This window comes from Cervus canadensis, chromosome 15 (genome assembly GCF_019320065.1).
Source record: "Cervus canadensis isolate Bull #8, Minnesota chromosome 15, ASM1932006v1, whole genome shotgun sequence".
NCBI classification, from domain to species: Eukaryota; Metazoa; Chordata; class Mammalia; order Artiodactyla; family Cervidae; genus Cervus; species Cervus canadensis.
This window is the reverse complement of record NC_057400.1, coordinates 32,692,290-32,717,634: the sequence shown is the minus strand read 5'-3', so window position 1 is coordinate 32,717,634 and position 25,345 is coordinate 32,692,290. Positions and strand designations below refer to the sequence as shown.

At 40.8% G+C, this 25,345-nt stretch overlaps 1 protein-coding gene across 5 annotated transcripts in view; it reads left to right on the top strand.

Annotated features, from left to right (window-relative positions):
* The window catches only part of CACNB4 (calcium voltage-gated channel auxiliary subunit beta 4), a 266,569-nt gene that overhangs the window by 232,779 nt on the left and 8,445 nt on the right, over positions 1-25,345 (top strand). For all 5 annotated transcript variants that reach the window (XM_043488109.1, XM_043488110.1, XM_043488111.1 and 2 more), the window contains 3 exons: positions 5,496-5,647; positions 7,788-7,883; positions 23,782-23,967. In XM_043488109.1, coding sequence (XP_043344044.1) covers positions 5,496-5,647; positions 7,788-7,883; positions 23,782-23,967 — 434 coding nt within the window. The remainder of the gene's footprint in view (positions 1-5,495; positions 5,648-7,787; positions 7,884-23,781; positions 23,968-25,345) is intronic.

The following is a 25,345-nucleotide window of genomic DNA, read 5'->3' as shown; positions in this document are numbered from 1 at the left end:
TTCTTTATTCATTTATGTATGGCTGCTCTGGGTCTTTGTTGCTGTTTGGGGGCTTTCTCTAGTTGTGGTGAGCAGGGGGTACTCTTCGTTGTGGTCCTCGGCCTTCTCACTATGGTGGCTTCTCTTGCTGCAGGGCACAGGCTCTAGGCGGGCAGGCTTCAGTAGTTGTGATGCACTGGCTTTAGCGTACACCAGCTTTGTTTCTCAGAAGCATGTGCGATCTTCCTGGACCAGGGATCAAACCTGAGTAACCTGCATTGGCAGGTGGACTCAACCACTGGACCACCAGGGAAGTCCCTGCTCCCCATTCTGAATGGAGAAGCGCTGATTAACCGACGAGAAGGCCAGTCTTACAAAAGCAGAGAGCAGAGTCATGCAGTTGAACCTTCTCTGTCTCAGCTCCAGTCAGTTAGCTAATTAGTAGTCTGGTGGGAAGAATCCTCAACAGGCTGTCTTCATCTGTTACCACCTCAGCATACGAAGCCACTCATCCCTGCTTTGCCCAAGCTTCTCAATGAGGCTGATGACATCTGTCATACCTGAGTCACAGATGACTTGAAAGCAAATGAGATGTCCACCTTTCTCAGATCCTTGGAAGAAAGCTTGATAATGGTGTTCTCAGTGTGGTTTCTGCTGCCAGCTGGTACCCAGAATAGTCACATCCTTAAGTGGATGTAGCAACTATCATTAACAGCATGTAGGGAGTTTAAACTTGTCTTTCCTGGCACACCAGTCAGAAAGCATCATGAAATTCACCACGATGGAGAAGCAAAAACACTAATATATGTGGTTAGCTCCATCAAGCCATACAGGAGCAGAGCTGTGGGGGATGGATTCACCAACCACAGAAGTGGGTCCAGGCTTCCCGAGAATCACAGTAGTCATCTCAAAAGCCTGTTTGTGGTTTCTGTGATGGCCCAGAATGGTGCAGTCCACCCATAACTCCCTTTTGCATTTACATTCTGAGTCTGCTTTGTGAAAGAACGCTGAACATACCAAACGGGACAGTTGTCAGTGTCTGTGGGAACAGGATCCCAAACATCAGTGGTTCCTTCTTTAGTTCTCTATTTAGAGCCTTTGACATTACAGAGTGAAACACTCTTAAAGGCACAGTATTTTGACCTTCAGGGATGATGAAGGCAGAGTTGGTGATGATGAATCAGATTACTAACTAAAGTAATATATCATGAGTGGCAAGGATGCCAAGTTAGATTGAAGATTTCTCAAATAAGCATCTGTTCTCCTATCTTCCACCCTCCCTTTCACTCCTCACAGTGCCTTTTACTTTTAACCATTCCTTCCCCTTGAAGTCATCCTGTATAATCTATGTAGTCATCTATCGTCAGAGCCAGTGGAGTGGGTGGAGGGGGATTAGTGTAAATAGTGAGACAGAAACAAGGCAGATATCAGTTCATTGGTTTTCCTTTTCACTATGTAAAGTCTTACACCCACAACCACTAGAGTTAATTTAATGGCAACGTCTTATAATAACCACCCTGTGAGCCACTTATGTGCTTTTGTCTGCTTGTTAATGCATATTTGTAGATTCTTTCATTAAATATTTATTGAACACTTTTTACTGCCATGCATTACACCAGACTTAGGAAGTACAAATGGGACTAAGACAAACTATCTTATCCATGGAAAGAAAACAGAAAAAAGGGAGTGATGGTTAAAACACTGTGTAATAATGGAATTATGAGCAAAGTACTAAAAGTGTAAAGAGAAAAGCATAAGGAGTAAGAGGTGTCTGAGAAGACTTTACAGGTTGTTTTTTTTTTTTGAGCTGGTTCTTAAGGCAGTCAAGAATGTACAAAGCATTGACATAGAAACAATATGTGGTTGAGAAATAAGTAGTTTTTCTTGCAGAGCATGCTTAGAAAAAGGAAGTGGAAGGCATGAATTGAGAGCAACAGTAGAGACTGAAAAAATAGGCTTAGGCCAGTATATTAGGGCTCTAGTATGCCTTGCTAAAGAGACCTCCAAAATAGATTCCACAGAATGTTGATTTTATTCTTTTGGCCTCACCACATGGCATGTGGGATCCTAATTCCCCCATCAGGGATCGAAGCCATGTCCCCTGCATTGGAAGCTCAGAGTCTTAACCACTGGACCACAAGGGAAGTCCCAAAACGTTGATTTTTTAAAAGATACCAATAGTATGCTTTTCATGGTCAAATAAATTTGAAATTTATGGGTTAAATAGTTGTCAAGTTTCTTCACTGCAAAACTTCTTAGAGACATGAGGATAAAGAAGGTAAGCATGTTTGAAATTCCAAGAGAAGCCATTATAAATGTGATATTTCCCTTGTAGAAAATCCCCTTCTTTGAGTTTGTTATCTGATGAGATTAGTGCTCCAAGGTACTCCCCTTGGAGAATGTCATTTGGGGCCGCAAAGAGCCAGTGACATAGCTTAAGCATTTGGATATGAGAGAAAGATCACAGGTGACAGAGTTGCTATGAGAGCTGAGTCCAGACCAGCTGTAGCTGAGTTATTAGAGAAGTGTTCACTCAGGTCTCCCAGGATCCTACTCCATGACTTATCAGAGTTCATTTGTCTGGAATAATATTATTACAAGGCTTTGACTGGAATCAGCATGGTAGTCAAGATACTGTTGGATTTGGTTTAAGTTTTTCTTTAAAACAACAAAAAATGATGGTATGAGGGGATTCCCTGGCGCGGCCCAGTGGTTAGGACTCTGTGATTCCATTTCAGAGGGCCTGAGTTCAGTCCCTGGTCAGGGGACTAGGATCCCACAAGCCCTGTGGTGTGGGTAAAAAGGGGGCTATGTAGATAATAACTTTCTTTCTCACATGTATAATTTAGTTACTGTATTCCTTATACATATTAGTCAAGTATTGGACCCACTCCAGTGTACAGGGTGTACCTCCGCAGCCTCCTGGCCTGCTCTGCCCCAACACCTCTCTGTTGATTCCCATGGCCCAAGCTTTGTGTTGGTTAAGTAGTAGGTGTGCCTGCCCTTAGCTCTTTCACTTCCAGGGCCTAGGTTCAATCCCTGGTCAGGGAACTAAGACCCGGCAAGCTGAACATCAAGGATGAGGTCAAGAAAATCTCTCACTTACCTCATTGCTGGGACAAAGTAAATGAGGCCCAAGTATCTCTGAATTATTTACACAGACACCCTGAGTGCCTCAAGGGTTCTTTGCACCAGGGCAATCTACTTTGCCTCACTGCTTTTTTTGCTACTTCAGAAAACATTGTATTAAAATTTGAAGCTTAAAGCAGTATAACCTTGTTTTAGTACAGTCCTGGCCAGGAGTTACATTCAACAGTGACAGTTTAAGGGAAAAACAAACAAACAAACAAATAAAACCCACACCCCAACAGCTAAAACTTACTACAATAAAAACAGATTTCGTTTTCCAAACTTTTCCACTGGAAAAAAATCTGTTTCTGACATATGAGGGAAAAGGGACAACTTTTTCCTAGGCCATCTTTGAAATAATTTAAATTAGATGCCTTTGTCTACTCTGTGTAATTTAGACAAGATTACAGGTTGTTGTTGCTAATAAATGTAGACTGTATTTCAGAATTTTGCAAATAAGCCAAATTGTCCAGATTCTTTACATTGCTATATTGAAAGCTAGTTACCATTCAAAGTAATGTGAAATCTTTCAGGCCGTTGGTATTGGATAATATGATATGTTGACTTTTTTTTTTTTAATGGAAATTTATTGCCTCAGAATTCTGGAGGCTAGAAATCTAAGATCAAGGTATCAACAAGATTGCTTCCTTTTGAGGAATGTGAGGAAGAATGTCTTCCATGCCTCTCTGCTAGTTTCTTGGGGTTTTTCTGGCAATCTCTGGCATTCCTCTCTCATAGAAGCATCTCTCCAGTCTCTGCATCCGTCTTCACATGGGTTCTCCTCTGTATGTGCCTGTCTCCAAATTTCCCATTTTTATAAAAACTCAGTCGTACCGGAGTAACACTCACCCTAATGACCTCATTTTAACTTGATGATCTCTGTAAAGACCCTGTATCAAAAATGAGGTTACATTCTGAGGTACCAGGGGGTTATGACTTCAACATAGGAATTTGGGGGGGATGCAATTCAACCCATTACAGGAAGGAAATCTGAGAACATGTTGTGAGTCAGAAGTTGAACTGAACAGCTTCTACCAGGTCCTGATGACTCTTTAAATTCATACTTCTAATACAGATCATACGTTAAACATCAGTGATTTTGTGGGAAATAAGAATTTTATAAGAATTTTATGCCATTATGTGGAGCCCTAGAAAATAGAGTTACATGATAGACTTGAGCATTCATGATCCCACACACCCTGTCAGTCTATTCAGTTAAAAGGGAGGTCTTTTTGATGATTGACATAAATTTGTGTTTATTCTGAATAAGCAAAACAAGTCATGAAATTCTGGCACATACCCTTTTCAATGAGAATATTTAGAGTGACATCAGCTTTTTCCTAGGCCATCTTTGAAATAATTTAAATTAGATGCCTTTGTCTGCTCTGTGTACTTTAGACAAGATCACAATATTGGTAGGTCATACCTGTAGCCAAAAGAAACCAAAAAGAGATCATCTCTCTGAAAATTAAATAGACTAATTCAGAGTTTGGACATAATCAATAAATCAGGTGATTTATGAGAAGATATATTACAACAAGCTTTAAATTTCAGAAATTCATATGTTTTGCAGATAATCTGCTTAATTTTTACTTAAACAACAGCCAGATTGCTTTGAACATTGAAAATAACTAGATCTTTCATTTGACCAGATTCATGCACAAATTCAGGTCGGTTGGCTATTACACCTGGCCCAGTAGATTTGCATCGAAATGCATTATGACACTTTAATATAATTGGTATTAAGTTGTATTTTTTTAATACTGAAGATAATTATGCCATAGAATAAGTTCACTGGCCCTAACACTTAATGAAGACTTAGCAATATGCTAATTTTAAGAGTAGGTCCAGAACATTTAACAAGGATACAAAAATGTGCATGTCAGTCAGAACAGATGAGCTGCAAGACTTTATAAAAACATATCCATAAAATATTAACCTGTGAACTGTTGATCGGTAGACATATTTCAGTGCAGTTTGTTTTCCATGTGATGTTTGCACATGGAAATGTTGCACATGTGATGTCTGCACCTGTATTTTGGTTGCCTCCTAAAATGTGGTTTCAGCTTCTAGAGCTAAAATAAAAGTTCTTTAGAACAAAATCACAATCAAAACAACATAGCTATGTAAATAGCTAAATATTAGAGTGAGTGTAAGAAGCAAATCTAGTGCACCATCTCAGTTTTTTCCACCAACTGTTTGGTTTTGGGTAAAATTCAAAACCCATCTCTCTTTGGAAAAGATCTTAAGTTAGATAGAACTATGAAAATTCACAATATTCTGTTTTGTAATGTAGGCTAACATATCTGAAAGAGGTACCATTTTTTAAATATAGGAACTAATTAATAAAAATACCATGACCTGTTATTTGTTATTTCTCCTTTTAGCGGAAGTACAAAGTGAAATTGAAAGAATCTTTGAGTTGGCAAGATCTTTGCAACTGGTTGTTCTTGATGCAGACACCATCAATCACCCAGCACAACTTATAAAGACCTCCTTAGCACCAATTATAGTTCATGTAAAAGTCTCATCTCCAAAGGTAATTAACTCATTTCTGTCTTAAGATTTAGAAGGTCAATTTCTTTTGAAACACTCTTCGCTCTGTGCATTTTTGTTTGTAGCAAGGAAAATGTCTTTTTAAGACCCCTTTAATGAATACTGTTTTTGATTCACCTGTTCTGTACAGGTTCTTGAGGTTTTGAGATAGCAAATAAAGAATAGTTTATTCCTTCAAGAAACTCAGTCTGTGTGGTTCCCAAACCAGGCAGTTATGCAAGAATATAATAAAAAAAAAAAGGAAAGATGATGAAAACTTAAGTCTGGCTTTTCAGAGATTTTAGGTGCTATCTTGGTAAATCTCCTAGGTAAAATTGATTCTTATGTCATCTATGTTATCTCCCCAGTTGAGAGAGAAGATAGTTCAAGATGTACACATATATTTACCATAAATCTAAAGCCAAACATCACTATATAACATCTCTGTGGAAACTTTATAGATCCGTGCATTTATGCTTAGGTTGGGTTCTTCAGGGCTTCCCTGATAGCTCAGTTGGTAAAGAATCCGCCTGTAATGCAGGAGACCCTGGTTTGGTTGCTGGGTTGGGAAGATCCGCTGGAGAAGGGATAGGCTAGCCACTCCAGTGTTCTTGGGCTTCCCCTGTGGCTCAGCTGGTAAAGAATCTGCCTGCAATGCAGGAGACCTGGGTTTGATCCCTGGGTTGGGAAGATCACCTGGAGAAGAGAAAGGCTAGCCACTCCAGTATTTGGGCCTGGAGAATCCTTCAAGGAATATAATTATTCTGTGATGAAGCACAATGGAGTATCTGCCATGTATCTTTATGCCAATGAGGGAGATAAAAATAAAAGTGAGACAGTCTCAAATCGGTCCTTTTTTTCCCTTACAAACTTTTATATATCCTTTTATTTATTTATTTTTAAATTGGTCCCTTTTGACTTGGATGTTTTTTAATTTTAAAAACGTGATGATGTTCTAAAAAGTGAATGGGAAATAGATACCCTTGGGAGGTACTACCTTAACAATCAGTTTCTTTCCAGTGGCTCCAAGAATTCATTTTCTTGCTTAAATGCGTATTTGACTTCGAACCAGACCAGTAGTCTCCTCTCCCGGGGAAGCATGTGCCCTTCCCAGCCCTCCTGACCTCCTCAGCCTTCCATCTCTCCAGGCGCTGGTTCTGTGCAGGGTGAGCTTGGAGTCCCGACCAAGCCAGGAGCTTTGGGCAATCATTAGAATGGAGTGAAATGGCTTTGACCACTTAGAGTCTCTGAACCAGAACTGAAGGGGATTCAAGCACCCTTCATTGCAGCAGAATAGAGTTCAACCCTCTGGCTCCAATTGCCAAGGAGTCCACAAGTGCAGGAACGGGTCCCCTCATGGATATATGTGCTGTGGTATCATAGAGCCTCATATTGGTACTGTTTGCGAGAAAGCATCCTATTTCAGCTAAAAAATAATTAGGGGAAAGAAGAATATATAGAAAAATACAATTACAGCAGTGCCCCCAAAAGACATAGGTATATCACTGGTTTATATGTAGCAATATACTAGTGCAAATGTTTTGCCTAGATTTCAAAGATGAAATTGTCCTATTAATCTCAGATTAGACTGGAATGCCTTAATAATTATCAATGACATAAAGAGTCAAATATAAAAAAGAAAAAAAAAAGAGTCAAATATATAAGTGACTCTGATATTGATCAGACATCGAGATAGTGAACCAAAATGCTACTCAACTGAGTTTGGACATAAATGATCTGGTACAGATCAGTGCCTCCACTTTTGCAGGGCTCTTTTTTTGTTGTTGTTGTTATTAGTTGGAGGCTAATTACTTCACAACATTTCAGTGGGTTATGTCATACATTGACATGAATCAGCCATGGAGTTACATGTTCTCTGGATAAAATCTAGGAAGGGGACTTAAGAATCCACCAAGACCTCACATGTAGCAAGAATAGGATGGAGATATCAAATCCACTATAACTGAAAGCCAGTGTAACTGAAGGATGTCATTACAGAGTTTATATGTATACAAAACTTGTCATTTTGTGTTTCTTCCCTACTAATATTCAGGGTTAAACAGACTCTGAAAAAAATATCTTGATTTATTTGGTTTTCTTTCAACTCACTGACAGTATCTCAGATTCATGTCTTCTTCTATCAGGTTTTACAGCGGTTGATTAAATCTAGAGGAAAGTCTCAAAGTAAACACTTAAATGTTCAACTGGTAGCAGCTGATAAACTTGCACAGTGCCCCCCTGTAAGTACAATCATTTTTTTTGTCTTAATCATTCTTGACTAGTTAGAAGAGGCTGGTGGTTTTGTTTTTCTTATCATATTAGCATTGTCATTTTTATTCTAGAATGGTCATGATAACGTTCTGTTGTCATAAACCTAAAGGATTTCTTGGCACAAACTGCTTCTGTCACTCTAGCTACCCAGGCATCCAGAGCTTGGTTATGTCTGCCACGTAGGAAGAAATGAACTTGGTGTCCAGGGTCCAATGTCCTTACCGCCACCTTGATTGCCTTGCAGACACCCAGCAAACTACTTAATGCAGTCATGTGGATGCTTTTATGAAAAGAAAACAACAAATAAAACACACTGATTTGACTTGAACATTTCTGCCAGAAAGTTCTGATAGGCATAAAAGATTATGCCACTGAAAATTGAGAATGTATTAGAACTAGAAAGAGCCCTGCGGTTACTGCACATGAAAAGGTTAAGGCTAAGCAAGGTGAAAAACTGAAAAACTGTATTATAACAATTTTTCTTCTAATGCCACTGCCAGAGAACAGCTGCTGAGTTCAAAGCCAAGCAAATAGTGAGGAAGTGGGAGGTTGGGGGATGGTAACTGTGTCACGTGGGTCACCAGTGTCTACACCTGCTCGGCTGACTTACTATTTCTGTGCCTATGTTTCTCTAAAGGAAATAACTGTTTGGCTACTGATTTAATTCACTAGGTTTTGTTATATACTTGTGTAAGGATTGTTCATGCTCTGTGGAGTCATAAAATCCAATTCAGATGTTTAGAGAAGCAACACAGTGTAGCTGTTAAAAACACGGACTCAGAAGCTGACTGCCTGGGTTCAAATCTACCCTCATCTATCTCATCCCTAGTTATCTCATCTTGAGCAGATACCTATATGGTTGGATTGGTATAAAGGCTCAATTAGTGAATGTATAGCAAAGCTCTTAGAACAGTACCTAGCACAAAATAAGCATCTAAATGTTTCTGTTATAATTACTGGATGTACTTTGTACTATGATGTGCCGACCTGTCAGACTCTGTGAGGATCTGTGCCTGTAAGTTTCACTGTTATGTCTCAAGTTCCTATCATAGTAGACCCACAATAAATATTGAATGAATGAAGTGATGTAGAGGCAATAAGACTACAGGGTAAGAATGAGGATATACAGGCAACACATTAGACACTTACAACGGGCCAGACCTGTGCTGGATGCCTTACCTAAATTATCTCTAACCCTCACAATTAGTAAATTAAGCTGTATTATCCCCATTATATAGTTGAGTCAACTGAAGACAGAGAGGTTAAGTGATTTCCGTAAGGTACATAGCAAATTAAGATTAGATTTAGATCTTTCTGGCACCAAAGCCAATTTCCTTCCCTCACAATCCAACCTACCTGTTCACACACACAAACATGGCTACCTGCCTGCAGATAATTTTGATAGCTCGGACTCTGGAATGCTATATTAAGAAGTCTAACTTCACATTGCTGACTACTGAAGTTCACTTACACATGGAATCCATGCTTAAAGTACTGAGCAGATATAGAAGTGTATTACTCAGTCCCTGACCCTGCAATGCATCCCAGTTGGAGGAAGCTAACCTTTAACTGAGCAGCTACCAAAAGACAGGAACTATGCTACTGTTTTCAATTTTTAGAACAGTTTTCTAGGGGTAGTTATATCAGTTGGGTTTTCTGAAAAGCAGACACTTCAGTGAATTCAAAGTACAGATTTATTAGGGAAAATGCCTATGAGAGTGAAAAACCTGGCTTAAAAGTCAACATTCAAAAAACTGAGATCATGGCATCTGGTCCCATCACTTCATGGCAAATAGAAGAGAAAAAAGTGGAAACAGTGGCAGATTTTATCTTCTTGGGCTCCAAAGTCACGGCAGACAGTGACTGTAGCCAAAAAATTAAAAGATGCTCTTTGGAAGGAAAGCTATGACAAACCTAGACAGTGTATTAAAAAGCAGAGACATCACTTTCACTATGAACCACAAAGGTCTATATAGTCAAAGCTATGGTTTTTCCAGTAGTCAGGTACAGATGTGAGAGTTGGACCATAAAGAAGGCTGAGTGCCAAAGAACTGATGCTTTTGAATTGTGGTTCTGGAGAAGAGTCTTCAGAGTCCCTTGGACTGCAAGGAGATCAAGCCAGTCAATCCTAAAGGAAGTCAGTCCTGACTGTTCATTGGAGGGACTGATGCTGAAGCTGAAACTCCAGTACTTTGGCCACCTGATGTGAAGAGCCAACTCACTGGAAAAGACCCTGATGCTGGGAAAGATTGAGAGCAGGAGCAGAAGGGAGTGACAGAGGATGAGATAGGATCACCAACTCTATCGACATGAGTTTAAACAAACTCAGAGATAGTGAAGGACAGGGAAGCCTGGCGTGCTGCAGTCCATGCAGTTGCAAAGATTTGGACATGACTGAGCAACTGAACAACAACAAATGTCTATGAGACAAAAAAGGTGGAGGGACAGAAGCAGAACTGGAAGGAGAGCCTCCAGATCTGATGCAGTTCTGACTCAGTGAAAGGAAAGGAGGAAGGAAAAAGTGGGGAGAAGGAGCCTCAGACTGTGTTGGAGCCTTGAGAAAGTCTCCCCCTAGGAGCTGGGGATTGCCAGAGTACTTGAGGATCCTCATTTTGGGCAGAAATGTTCTGTCTGGCTCTAGTCCCCATGCTCAGGCAATGCCTCGGAGCAGCCCAGGGAGAGCATGGCCTTGCTTGAATACCTGGTGGATCCTGAACGCACAGCAACGCAAGGCTATCTGCTGACTGCTCTCATCACAGCAGGTCCTCACTCCAGGGGAATCGGGGCATACACCTCTGTGATACCAGAGTAAATAACACTATTCTTAGTTTCTCCAGGAGAAAGCTAAGTCCCCATTAAGAAATTTATTGGAAGTAACAATTAGTTGTGCTCCAATATAAATAAAAAAATAAGTGAGCCCAAGACTCAACCCTGGACATGTCTGATTCCAAAGCTCTGTTCACTGTTCTGCTCCACTAGGACACATAGGTGTGTTGTGTGGATGGATTTCTGGCCCTCAAGTTCGCTGTGCGAGAAACAGCACATTTTCCACTTTGACCCCTAGCCCACTTGGGCAGGCAGGATGCTTAGCCATGCTTGCAGCTGCCTTTATCCTAACCAAGAGCAGAACAAGGACTCCCAAGTGGTAAGGGTGGGGTTGGCAAGAAAGTTGAGAGAGTGAGGGGAGGGGCCACAATTTAGAGAACCAATTCATTGACCAAAGCCACATGGTCCTTAAGAATAGGTGCTGTGGGACTTACCTGGTGGTCCAGTGGCTAAGCTTCTGAGCTTGTGATGCAGGTGGCCCAGGTTCAATCCCTTGTCAGGGAGCTAGATCCCACATACCTTAACTAAGAATGTGTATGCCTCAACTAAAGATCCTGCATTTCACAACTAAGACCCGGTGCAGCCAAATAAATATCTTAGAAAAAGAATGGATGCTGTGTTGCATCAGACCTTACTGGGAACAGGGGGTCTTTGGCAAGGCAGGGAGACACATAGCCCCTCCTCTCTGAGGCATTGGCAAGAGAGCTCCCTTCTCTGTCAGTATCCCCGCCCCCCACCCCTTATTGCTATTAAAGGAACTTCCTCTTTGCTTTTGTTGTATCTAAAAGCACCCCCACCTTCTTTTGTTTCCAAAGGCAGTTAGCACAAAATGTTTCCAACCAGTTTAGGCTTTAAGGACACAAAATCCAGAAGGGGAAATGGAGAGCAGGCAATTTCCTGTAACAAACACCCCTTTGCTCAGCAGACAAGGAAGCACAGACCCTGCCACCTGCTTGAATGGTGGAAAATGAAGAGGGGAAAGAACAAAAGGAAAGATGCCAATTAAATACCTCAGATCTCATTGACCATGTCTGAGTTCACACTATGAGAGCGGCACTGCTTCCAGGAATTCCCAGACGCGTTGCTAAGATCTGTAGAGTTTGAGGAGCAGATCTGGGTGGACTTGAGAGCAGCTGAGCCTGTCTGATTTCATTTGGCACAGTGATCAGACTTACCCAAAAGGAGGAAGGCATTCCACAATGGCTGTCTAAGTAGAGAGCCTGTCTCTAATTGCATTCAGTTGGAGGTAGGGGTGGGAGTGGAGTGGGACCTGGGACCTGATGTCAGGTGTTGTGGAAGGAATCTCCTCTGGTGAAGACCAAAGGCTGTGGCCTCTGACATCCCTTCCCTTCTTTGACACTCTGATTCTACCTAGAGTTTGGATGTGATCAGCATAGACATGTTATGGAGATCATGAGGGTTATAGAGCCCAGGGAAGAGAAGAGTATAAAATTAAATAGAAGATACGTCAAATCAAGTAACATGCTTATTGTTTCAAAACATCGTTAAGATGTTTCACGGAACAACATGTGCACACTTCTGAGGACATGGTATCCATGCCTCTATATAGTTAAATCAGACAAATTCAAAGATTTATTCATCTCAATTCTGTGTAGCTCACTATCGACTTAACAAATATTCACAACCTAAAAGTTGAAGGTTACATTTTATTCGGTGGGAATTTTTAGGACTATAAGCCCGAGAGACAGCATCTCAAGTAACCCTGAGAGATCTGCTCTGAGGAGGTGAGAGAGGAGCAAGTTAAATAGAAGTTTTGCAACAAAGGGTAGGTAGTCTTAACGTCAAAGGATTATTGTTAATGAAAGAAAACCAGATATCTCAAGTTAAGGAATTTAGCACTTTTGTGTGAATGGGAAGGTGCAAGAGTCTGGGCTCAATGAAATCATTCCTTTCATGTGCATCTCAGCTCTCTGCGGCCAGTATGCTGTCTTTTTACATCCTGAGCTCCCCTAGGGCTCACTGTAGGGAGTGGCTGCAGTCTGTGACTGGTATTCTTTTCCTTCTTAAAATGCCTTTAATGCTCACCAGCTCACATGGAAGGCTGCAATTGCTGATGACTGTGACATCCTTTTTACTGATATGGTAGGAAATACTTCATTTCTCATTACCTAAGATCAACCCTCTTGGTGAGAACTGAATGCCATTATTTAAGCATTAGACCTATTACCTTGCTAGATGCTAAGGAAACAAAGGCACATTCCTGCCTTCAAGAAGCATGTAGTCTAATAAGATTCCAGTTGGTTGAGTCAGCAGTTGGCAAACAATCTGTTAGGTCATAAATATCCTTGTAGATATTACTTCATAGATCTTTTTTAGATTAAAAGAGCAATTCATGTACACACTGCTATGTTCAAAATGGATAAACAACAAGGACCTATTGTATAGCACATGGAACTCTACTCAATGTTATGTGCCAGACTGGATGGGAAGGGGTTTTGAGGAAGAATGGATACATGTATATGTATGACTAAGTCCCTTTGCTGTTTACCTGAAACTATCATAACAAGAGTCTTGGAGAAGACTCTTAAGAGTCCCTTGGACTCAAAGATATCAAACCAGTAAATCCTAAAGGAAATCAATCCTGAATATTCATCGGAAGGACTGATGCTGAAGCTCCAATACTTTGGCCACCTGATGGGAAGAGCCGACTCATTGGAAAAGACCTTGATGCTAGGAAAGATTGAAGACAGGAGGAGAAAGGGATGACAGAGGATGAGATGGTTGAATGGCATCACCAACTCAATGGACATGAGTTTGAGCAAGCTCTGAGAGATGGTGAAGGACAGGGAAGCCTGGCATGCTGCAGTCCATGGGTTGTAAAGAGCCCGACACGACTGAGCAACTGAACAACAACAATCACAATATTATTAATCAGCTATACCCCAATACAAAATAAAAAATTTAAAGTTTGAAAAAAAGAAAGAGCAATTTAGATCAGGGTTGCTCCACGTTGTGTGTTGGATAATTTTTTGTTATAGGGACCTGTCCTGTGCATAGTAGGATGTTTAGCATCATCTCTGGCCAGTAACAACTACTGAGTTGTGGCAACTGAAAATATCTTCATAGATAGGGAAAGCCATCACTCCCTGTTGAGAAACACTGGTTTAGAGGAATATCTACACACGTTTAAAGGTTAATGATGTTATAAGAAGTCTCAGTATGTGATTCCTTGAGATGCATTTCAGGTGAACTAAACTTGTTCCTTTTGAATTTGATCTTTTTACAGAATGTGTTTATTAACATTTATCTCTAATAATTACTAGAGAGAAATAACTTGTCTTATTAATATTGATATATTTTAGCTGCTGAGAGGGTTGATAGTTGAGTAGTTGTGTGTGAGTACAACATATTACATCTGAAATAACTGGAACCAAGAGAAGATAGTGGACTTCAATGCAGATAATACTGTGAGCAGCCTTATGATGTGTCCTCATGTCAGGAATCTCCAACATCCTGATGCACTGGGAAGGCAGCTTTACCCTGTTGTTATTTCAGCAGGATAAACACTTTCTTGTTTTATATAACTGGTTCAATAACCTGGAATTCTAACAAGTAGTCTGGATAAGCAAGGTTACTTTGTAGTTAATTTTCTGTATACACTCTGTATTCACATTGTTAAACATGTTCATTCGGTATTGTTTGACTAGCATTTGTAATACTAAAAAGGAATTGTATACTCATTTTGGAACTTTTGAGAAAATCTTCAGATTATAAAAACTAGTAGTAATCTCAAAATGTATCTGCATTTTCCCTACTTTACTTCAAGACTGTAATTATCATTGTCATCCAAAGATGGGTGATCACTGTGTCATTTTAGTTCCTCTAGGAGAATTTGCAACTTCCTTAATTGGCCACTGCATCTCCAATCTGAAAAGTCAGCAAATTACACTAGCAGAGTCTCGCAATGCTAAGAAATTACAGGCAGCAGTCTTTAGAAAGGGAAGTCTAAAAAAGTCCTGAAAGCATTAACTCTCTGTACCTAGAAAAATGAACTCAGGGACTGTTGAAGAAAAAAGGGACCTTGAAAAGCACCTGGTGTAGTATTTCCTGGCATGTGTTCTTCCTGGTAGTGCCAATAGGTAGGAAGCACTTTGGTACCAAAATGTTTGAGACAACATTTATGTAAACAAACGTAGACTGTTCTCTTTACTGCAAAAGCTTTGATATGCTAATAGATATTTTATAGCTCCATTAGGATAGTGCACATTGCTTCTCCTAAATTTCAACTATAGAACCATTTTTCCACAGAGCATCCTGTGGATATAGTGTTTCATGGAACAATCCTAGGGAAAGACTGATCATTTAGCAGATGAGAGAACTGAGACCAAGAGAGATGAACTGACTTTCCAGAGGTCGTATATCTTTGCCAAGTCAGCATAAGATCTGTGTCTTCTCATCTGACAAGACTTTAGAGACTGAATGGCAACAGATAGGTTACTATATATGATATAATATATATCATATCATATAAATATATCATTATGTCATTAGATAATGATTATATAATGATATATATATGTTCCTGCAGAGAGAATCGTGGGTTTCATGAGTGAGACTTCTTCTAAGAATGGGATCAGCAAATATTTCCAGTAAAGTGCCAAGGAGTAAATATTTTAGGCTTTGTGGACCATGTGGTCTTCACAGAACTACTCAACTCTGCCCTAGGGGCAGGAAAGTAGCCACACACAGTATGTAATTGAATGTGAGTGTTCCAATCAAACTTTGTTTATAGAAGTAGGAGGCAGGCCCAAGGTAGCCAGCCTACCAAAGTTGCCACCCTTGTTCCAGAACAAGGTTCTGGTTATCTATTTCTGTGCAGTGAACTTCCCCAAAATTTAGTGACTTCAAATGACGACCACTTGGTGGTACACAGCTGGTGACTGACCTAGTCCCTTTCCATCAAGAATGTGAGCATCTTATGTGGTAGCTCCCAGGGCTCCAAGAGCAAGTATTCCAACCCCTTAAACTTAGATATTGGGTTTATTGGCACAGCATCACTTCCACAGTGTTCTGCTAGTCAAAGGAATCTAGAGGCTGCTCAGATTCAAGGAGACAGGACATAAACCCTACATCTCCACGTAGAGAGTATTAAAGAACCTGTGGCCATTTTTGATCTGCCACAAACAGAAAGATGAGCTGAAAGGATGGGCTACTGAATACTTCTACTCTGGAAGAAGGAAGACTTGCCTTCATTGCTTCCTCTAAATTCACAGAAGGAAAGGTGAGATGCAGACAGAAAAGGGTCTTGAGAGACAAGGACCCACAAGCCCATTTTATATGTGTGTTTTTATATGACCAGCCTGAATTTCCATTTGGGTTATCCATCTATACACTATAGTGCTGGATTTCATTTTACTTGCACCAGGTACCCTTTTCCTTTTCAAAGAAGTTGAAATAGTACATTTAAGAAGTGCAAAGTTCAAGTTGCCCCAGTACTATGGTATTCAGTTACATAATGCATGGTGAGAAAAGCAGATAGGCAGACAATTGAATATATAAATGAAATGTAATCCTTTAATCCTACTTAGCTACAAGATGACTTGTGTTACCAAAAGCTGACCCTGGCTCTTTGAGCTCTGTAATTTTTCAGTGCATGTAAAATGACAATCATCACTCTCTCTGCAAGAGGGAAGCATGTCTCCTCCACAGAGACTTGCAAACTTCCAACATTACAATAGCCATAGTCGTTCTCGTTTCTTACCCTTTATTTTCCATTGCTGAATGGACTCAGATTTACTCTATTAAACACAGGAACTCTGAAGTGAATGTTAGTACCCAGGATCCTATGACAGTAGTATTGCTATCACAGTAGTAATTTTCCACCGCCCTATTCCAGTAATTTTCTTTAAATTACTTAGAATCATGTGGATTCTCCTATCTGAATTGCCATCCCTGTTGGTGCATTCATTAGTACAGAGCCTCTGGATTCTGTACAAGTACAGAAAGTAATTCACAACATGACTTTTGAAAACGTGACTAATCAATTTCAGATGTTTCCTTCATGAAACAAGGCCACACAGGATCTAGTTTCTCTCAGTCCCAAAGAGACTACTCTTGTTGCAGGAATTTCAGTCACCCAACTTGGATCTGCCAAGTTAGGGACAGTTCACTCCCTTCAGTACTATGATTTAAAGTATTGGGTTAATATGGACTCAACAAAAACACCAGGTGTCTTTTCTGCAGACAGTAGCGCTGATAAATGTTGTTAAAACCTTTGAAGATTAAGAATGGACAGGATGGGGGGTGGGGGTTGGGAGGGAGTCTCAAGAGGGAAGGGCTGTATGTTGTATACCTATGGCTGATTCATGTTGACATATTTCAGACACCAACACGATATTGTAAAGCAATCCTCCAATTAAAAATAAATAAATTTGAAAAAGAGAAAAATGGACAGGATGGAGCTCCTTGGCAGTCCAGTTGTTAGGACTTAGAGTTTTTCACAGTTGTGGCCTTGAATCTAATCCCTTGTCAGGGAACTAGGATCCTGTATCAATAACCTCAGATATGCAGATGACACCACCCTTATGGCAGAAAGCGAAGAAGAACTAAAGAGCCTTTTGATGAAAGTAAAAGAGGAGAGTGAAAAAGTTGGCTTAAAACTCAACGTTCAGAAAACTAAGATCATGGCATCTGGTCCCATCCCTTCAAGGCAAATAGATGGGGAAACAATGGAAATAGTGCCAGACTTTATTTTCTTGGGCTCCAAAATCACTGCAGACTGTGACTGCAGCCATGAAATTAAAAGACCCTTGCTCCTTGAAAGAAAAGCTATGACAAACTTAGTATATTAAAAAGCAGAGACATTACTTTGCCAACAAAGGTCCATCTAGTCAAAGCTACGGTTTTTCCAGTAGTCATGTATGGATGTGAGAGTTAGACTATAAAGAAAGCGGAGCACCGAAGAATTGATGCTTTTGAACTATGGTGTTGGAAAAGACTCTTGAGAATCCCTTGGACTGCAAGGAGATCAAACCAGTCAATCCTAAAGGAAATCAGTCCTGAATATTCATTGGAAGGACTGATGCTGAAGCTGAAACTCCAATAAATTGGCCACCTGATATGAAGAAGTGACTCATTGGAAAAGACCCTGATGCTGGGAAGGATTGAAGGTGGGAAGAGAAGGGGACGACAGAGGATGAGATGGTTGGATGGCATCACTGACTCAATGGACATGAGTTTGAGCAAGCTCCAGGAGTTGGTGACGAACAGGGAGGCCTGGCGTGGTGCAGTCCATGGGGTCACAAAGAGTCAAACACGACTGAGTGGCTAAACTGAACTGAACTGAAGCTGGGCAGCAGAACCAATACATAAATAAAATAAATAAAAAGCAGAACCATCTTTTTAAAAAAAAAAAAAAAAGAATGAACAGTTTGGATGGGTGTGGTGAGGAAAGTGTGTTTGGGTTCAGAATGAAAGTCATAGATCATTGAAAGAGAGGAACTAGAAGGGATCAAAGTCACTGTATTCTTCACCTTCATGCTTTCCCCACAGATCAATGGTAGGAATTATGATTGTCTTTCCCTGTTGGCTCATTAAAGTGGAAACTGTGCCTGAAACTAAAACTGTAAGAGCCACATGATATTGGTAGGCTTTCCTTTATCCCCCAAAGTACTCCTAAATCTTTCAAAATCCCTTTAACTTAGAGTTTCCTATCACTAGTTGACCAGTGAGTTGAGTACTCAGGAATTCAAAGCTTTAATAATATGAAGAATGCAATTCTGACATGAAAGAAATATTGGCTGGTTATTTTATAATTAGCATTGCCTATTTGCCATTCAGCCATTTCATTTCACTGAATAGTGCTTGCCAGTCATTTTTTTGCATGGTGGCAAATTAAAGATCTCTATATTCCAATAACAAAGAAACAAAACCAGGCTCACCCCTATTATTTCTTTTTTCCACTTAGAACTAGGAAAGATGCCCCATGCGAGGGTCTCTCTCTGCACAACAAATAAATGAAAGCAATGCATATACCATGGGAGAGTTTATATATATTTAATCCCCTGGCTACTTAGTAATGTACCAACTTAACAAAAAAGTTAAGATTCAACTGGAGCATTCATTTCTAAGTTTTAAAACCTTTTTATTTTAAAACATTTAATAACAACTCCTGGATAAAACATGTTAGAAATTATGTTTGTTTTATTGAGATTCTCCCTTTTTGTGCTGCTGCTGCTGCTAAGTCGCTTCAGTCGTGTCCGACTCTGTGCAACCCCATAGATGGCAGCCCACCAGGCTCCACTGTCCCTGGGAGTCTCCAGGCAAGAACACTGGAGTGGGTTGCCATTTTCTTCTCCAATGCATGAAAGTGAAAAGTGAAAGTGAAGTCGCTCAATCGTGCCTGACTCTTAGCGATCCCATGGACTGCAGCCTACCAGTCTCCTCCATCCATGGGATTTTCCAGGCAAGAGTCCTGGAGTGGGGTGCCATTGCCTTCTCTGCCCTTTTTGCTAGAAAGTATGTATTTCACAGTCATAAAGACTTGCCCATTCCCTCCCTATATCCTCCCTCCCAGGAGAATGTATTATAAAAGAAAGAAATGGAACCTATTCCAATCGTCAGTGTAGTAACTGAAAAGTACTCCATCTTTTCTGAAGACCAGCGTGACCCACCTTCCAATTCTCCCCAGTTTTGCAGATTTGCACACTCAGAGGCCCAGCTTCCCAGAAGTACTCAGTCCCAGGCAAACCGGGACGGCTGGTTGCTCTGATTCAGATACCTTCCTTGGGCAAGTATGTGATACTCCGTGAATGAAGAACTAGACAGATCTTTACATACTTAAATTTTTTTTGAAAAGCTATTGCAGACTTTCTTCATTCCTGTTGTATTCAGCTTCAATCTTTCTTCCTTTATTTCCTGCCATTGTTGTCTTCTGGACCACTGGATAACCTAGAGGCATGTTTTTCACTCGTTATTTGTCACGCTTCAGATTTTTCATTTTTCTGAAAAAGGTTATCCAGAAAAGGGACCTCCTCTGCCTGGTTTTCTGGTGATTTGTTTTGACTCTTCTGTTCACTCCTTATTTACTTTGGCAGCCGCATTATTTCTGCCCGGCTCAGCTGAAGAAAATATCTCATCACAGAATGTCAGAGGCGCGTGCCGTGTCGGTACTTTGAAAACAGCTCGGTGTTACCCCTATCTCCAGCAGTCTCAAGGGCATGGTGTCACCGAGTGGGTAACCCCTCACTGCCTGTGACTGTCGCATTACCCACACCCTCTTCTGATTAGATAGCTCTCTGCCTCCATATCCCATGCCGGAGGCCTCACGTATTACACAGTGAAGAGCTAACTGCACTTGAACCTTTAAACTTATGAAACATTGGCAGAGCTGGTTTGCATAATTCATTCATCTGCTTTTCTTTGAATTTCTCTTTGTATAATTAAAAATCTTTTTTCTTGCCTTATCCTCATTTTGTAACACTCTGGTGTAATCAGCTGTGTTATTTCCTAAACAGTTGAGAGGAAAAATTGTCACCGATAGCCAGGCTGTGAGATTCCTCTTAGTTGGAAGTAAGCTGCATATGTCAGTATTCATTCAAAAGCTGAAATTTGCTTTGCTCTGTGCTTTTGAAAGCCTAAAAGCAATTTCAAATCATCTTCCATCATATAGCTGTCCTTTTAGCAGTGCAAAAGCTTAGTTTCCTAGAAATGAGTGAGACTTTAGCAAATAGCCATATGCTGATGTATACAAATTCTATCCACTGGCAAAGGAAAGCGCTTTATTAAACTACTTGTAATTAAGTGTATGTTTAATTCTGTCTGCAACCATGACAATGTATTAATAACATGTGGAATAGCCAGGAAGATAGAAATCTAATTCAAATAATGCTTTGCAGTGGGTGCTCCTTACCACATTTTACCCTCTCTGGGCTTTACAGTCCTGGCTGTGATAATTAGAACCCTTAGTCCAAGTATCTCTGGATGGTTCATTAACTTGAGACTTTATGAAAACAAGAAAATGACTTGTTGAGACTGCTGCTGCTGCTGCTGCTAAGTCACTTCAGTCGTGTCCGACTCTGTGCGACCCCATAGACGGCAGCCCACCAGGCTCCCCCAGCCCTGGGATTCTCCAGGCAAGAACACTGGAGGGGGTTGCCATTTCCTTCTCCAATGCATGAAAGTGAAAAGTGAAAGTGAAGTCGCTCAGTCATGTCCAACTCTTAGTGACCCCATGGACTGAAGCCTACCAGGCTCCTCCGTCCATGCAATTTTCCAGACAAGAGTTATTGAGACTACCCTTTGGTTTTGGAGGGCTTTTTTGTTTGTTTGTTTTTGTTTTGCTTTGTAAATTTTTTATTTTAATTTTTTTTTTTGTATTTTTAAAGCTTTTTATTTTCTATTGGAGTATAACCAATTAACAATGTTGTGGTAATTTCACACAGACAGAAAAGTGACTTGGCCATATGTATATATGTATCCATTCTCCCCCAAACTTCCCTCCCATCTAGACTGCCACATAACATTGAGCACAGTTCCCTGTGCTATATAGTAGGACCTTGGTGGTTATTTATTTTAAATATAGCAGTGTGTACATGAGACTACACGTTGTTGAGAGCCCATATTATAGAATGAGATTTATGTAATTGAATTATACAGTTAACATAAATAACACTATATAAACAGCAGACTCCAGATGAAATACAGGCTAGAATTTGTGGCCGATTTTAGCCTGGAGTGGCTGACAGAGTGGTCCTTTGTGCTGGCCAGTTTCCTCTTTCTTCTTCCTGTCTTGTCTAAGTGTGTGCACGCCCTCTGGGATGGAGGCTCTTCTTGTTCCATTCAAGTTAGCATTAGCAAGGCCATCAGAGAATGCGATGTGTATATCAGAGCATTAGGGACATTTCTCAGAGTCTACATTTGTAACTGTTTATGGTTTAGGTTAGTGAGGGGAGGGAGCCTTTGATTTCAAGAGACAGACACCTCCTTGATTTGCAGTAGTGGGAAGAGGATTTATTACAAGGATATACATTGACTGACACCGTGGACCTGGCCGTTTTCTCGTTCTCTCAGTGGACCATGTGGTCTCTTCCACTGTGTCTTTTGCTGCTCTTTGTTTTATTCTCTTCTCTCTACAGATTGAATTCTTTGACTTACTCATAATTTCCCCTCCCTCATAAATTTGACTTCCACATATCTCTCTGCGCCTCCTTCTGTATCCATAACTTTAAGCTGCAGTTCTGAACATTCAGTGGCTCAGTCTCTGCTCTTCAGAATTAAAGTCCCAAAGTGGTGTAGACTATTATGGATTTTAATACCTGTCTCTTACCCAGAGTGAATGCTTCTTGAGCATAGGGGTGAAGTTTGTTTTCTATGCCACAGTATACTCACAATGCCTAGCACAGAATAGGTATCAAGTAAATATTTTATGAATGAATAAAATATGCAAAAACCCATCTGAAATCCACTAATAAGCATTCTTGTGGGGGAAAGGTTTCTACATAACTTCAGCTGGCTACCTTCTCAAACACCAGTTGGCTTAGATTGAAGTCACCTTATTCTTTCCTAGTTGCTAAATACTTCTCACTGCCTTGCAAATTAGGGTCAAAATGTTCAGTAAAGATCAATGTGATGAAAACATTCAAAGAGTAAATGTTGGGAGAGAGATTGTTTCCATGGTGACTTCTGCTTCGGGGAGCCCTCATATTGAGGAGAGTGAGTCAGCTGACCCCCCACCAACCCAGAGCCATCCAGTTACTGTAAACCGACAACCCACCTGCAGCATCAAGTGCGGAAGGCAGTAACCCTGTATTTAATCCAGTACTGGAAGCTCCTTCTTTGGCTAAAATGAGCTTGTAAAAGCAAGTGGGGGCTGTGGAAGTGGCAGCAAGCAAGGTATGGATTCAGCTGCTGAAAGTCAAGGGTGTACTCTCACTTACCTATGTAATGGCTTTTATCTTCATGAGGCTGACCCTTCAGAGAATCGGTGTCCCAGTTATATTCTCTCTGTGTTCCCAACCACACAGCAGTGACAGAGGGGCCACTCTACTCCTATGGGGCAGAAGAACAACTTCCAGATTATAGAACAGTTGTTGGACCAAGTCCTTAGTGACAGAAACATGGACACCAGACACGTCTTGTGTGACCCCTTGCCGACTCCCTAACCACCACCCCTGTAACCAGTTATTCCTTGCTCTTATTCTTGTTTAACCATTTCACACAATTATCCTCTAGTAGCAGAAAGACTATGCTGTGGTTTTCTACTATTAATTCTTTACCTGTCATGTTGTTTTATCATGAAAGAGATAACATCATTTCACAAACATTCTAAAAATTACCAAGTAGGGACTTCCCTGGTGGACCAGTGCTTAAGAATCTGCTTTGCAGTGCAGGGGGTGTGAGTTCGATCCCTGGTCGGGCAACTAAGTTCCCACATGCCACAAAGCAACTAAGGCAGCATGTAGCAACTACTGAGCCCACACACCACAACTAGAGTTTGTGCACCCAAAAAAAGATCCCGCAGGCCACAACTAGGACCCAATGCAGCCAAATAAATAATGTTAAAGAAAAATTACCCAAGTAAATGTTATTTCCTCCAACATAGTTAATTTGCAAGATGAAATGTTTATTCCTGTGATACATTTGTTACTGAAACATTTTTAGAACTCCTCTTTCAGTGCCATTAACTTTTCTTAATATGCCATTAACATATTCTGAAGTAAGTAAATATTCAGTAAGTATCTATAGGAATATATGGATAAAGATGTGAACACATATGTGTTTTCACTATATTCTACTTAGAACTCTTCTTTATGTACCTCATCTTTTTTTTTCTTCCCTAAATAATGAAAGATCCAGATATCTAATGAGCATTCCCATTTTTATGTCATTGTCCAAATTTGTACATGGTCAACTGTGTAGTTCTTCACTTGACTTTAACTTTAGGAACTGCCGGTATATCCCCTCAAATTTGATATTTGCTGTTGGACGTTAGAAACAGTATTATCTGCATGAAGCAGAATTTCAGGTTTCATGGCCTAACATTTGGAATATAAATAAAATGGATTTTCTTTTTATCTGCAGGAAATGTTCGATGTCATACTAGATGAGAACCAGCTGGAGGATGCATGTGAACACCTGGGAGAGTACCTTGAGGCCTACTGGCGTGCCACCCACACGACCAGTAGCACTCCCATGACCCCACTGCTTGGAAGGAACCTGGGCTCGACAGCACTCTCGCCATATCCCACAGCAATTTCTGGGTTACAGGTAGTGCCACTTGTGCTTTTCCAACCTTACATTTAAGCCTCTATAGGAAACTCGATGGAGACGGAGGCTGGGATTGTCCTTACTCTGAAGAGAGAATCACGTACATTACTATATCAAAAAATCTAAAGTAGTAGCTAATCACATAGACTATTTTACACTTTACACACTCGAATCACTTTGGTTCATATACTTTTTATAAAGTATTAGCAAAAAAATTCTTCAGATGCACATCTTTTGGCTGCATTGATTCTAACATATTTTACACTTTTACATATACTATTTTACAGTACACTCAGAAAGCATTGGGCTTCCCTGGTGGCTCAGAGGGTCAAGAATCAGCCTGCAGTGCAGGAGACCTCGGTTCGATCCCTGTGTTGGGAAGATCCCCTGGAGGAGGACATGGCAGCCCACTCTAGTATTCTTTTTTTTTTCATTTATTTTTATTAGTTGGAGGCTAATTACTTCACAACATTGCAGTGGGTTTTGTCATACATTGATATGAATCAGCCATAGAGTTACACGTATTCCCCATCCCGATCCCCCCTCCCACCTCCCTCTCCATCCGATTCCTCTGGGTCTTCCCAGTGCACCAGGCCCGAGCACTTGTCTCATGCATCCCACCTGGGCTGGTGATCTGTTTCACTATAGATAATATACATGCTGTTCTCTCGAAACATTCCACCACTCTAGTATTCTTGCCTGGAGTATTGCCATGGACAGAGCAGCCTGGCGGGCTGCAGTCCATGGGGTTGCAAAGAGTCGGACACAACTGAGTGACTAAGCACACACAACACACACAGAAAGCATTACCTCGTCATGATCTACCCTAGACAGAGTTACCCAGAGAGTGGCCTTTTCCTTAGAGCTTTGTACTCTGTTCATTTATGATGACTTTTACTTAAATTCATCCCTCCTCTGCTTACACTGGTGGTCCAGTGGTTAAGACTCTGTGCTTCCAATGCCAGGGGCAAGGGTTGGATTCCTGGTCTGGGAACTTGATCCCACAGGTGCTGGTGTTGGCCAAAAATGAACTCATCTCTCCTATGTCTAAACCCTTCTAAGCAACTTACTACCTACTAGTCAGGGGTCCATTCATCACTTCTCCAACGTCACTTCTTCAGGGTTAGACAGTGGTGGCACTGTCAGGCACAGGACCCGCTAAGTGAGGAGGGATAGACGGACATTATGACCAATCTTACCTAATCCCGTCCCACAGGCAGCAGGGCCTGTCCATGCTCAAACAGAATGTGAAGAGTAGAATTGTCTCGGTTGGAAATAGTGACAGATCTCTGAGTTTTCTTAGGGGTTAGCACGGCCCACCTTGGCCATCACCTACGGCCTTTAGGGGAGTGGGGGATGAATGCAGGATCAGGAGGCT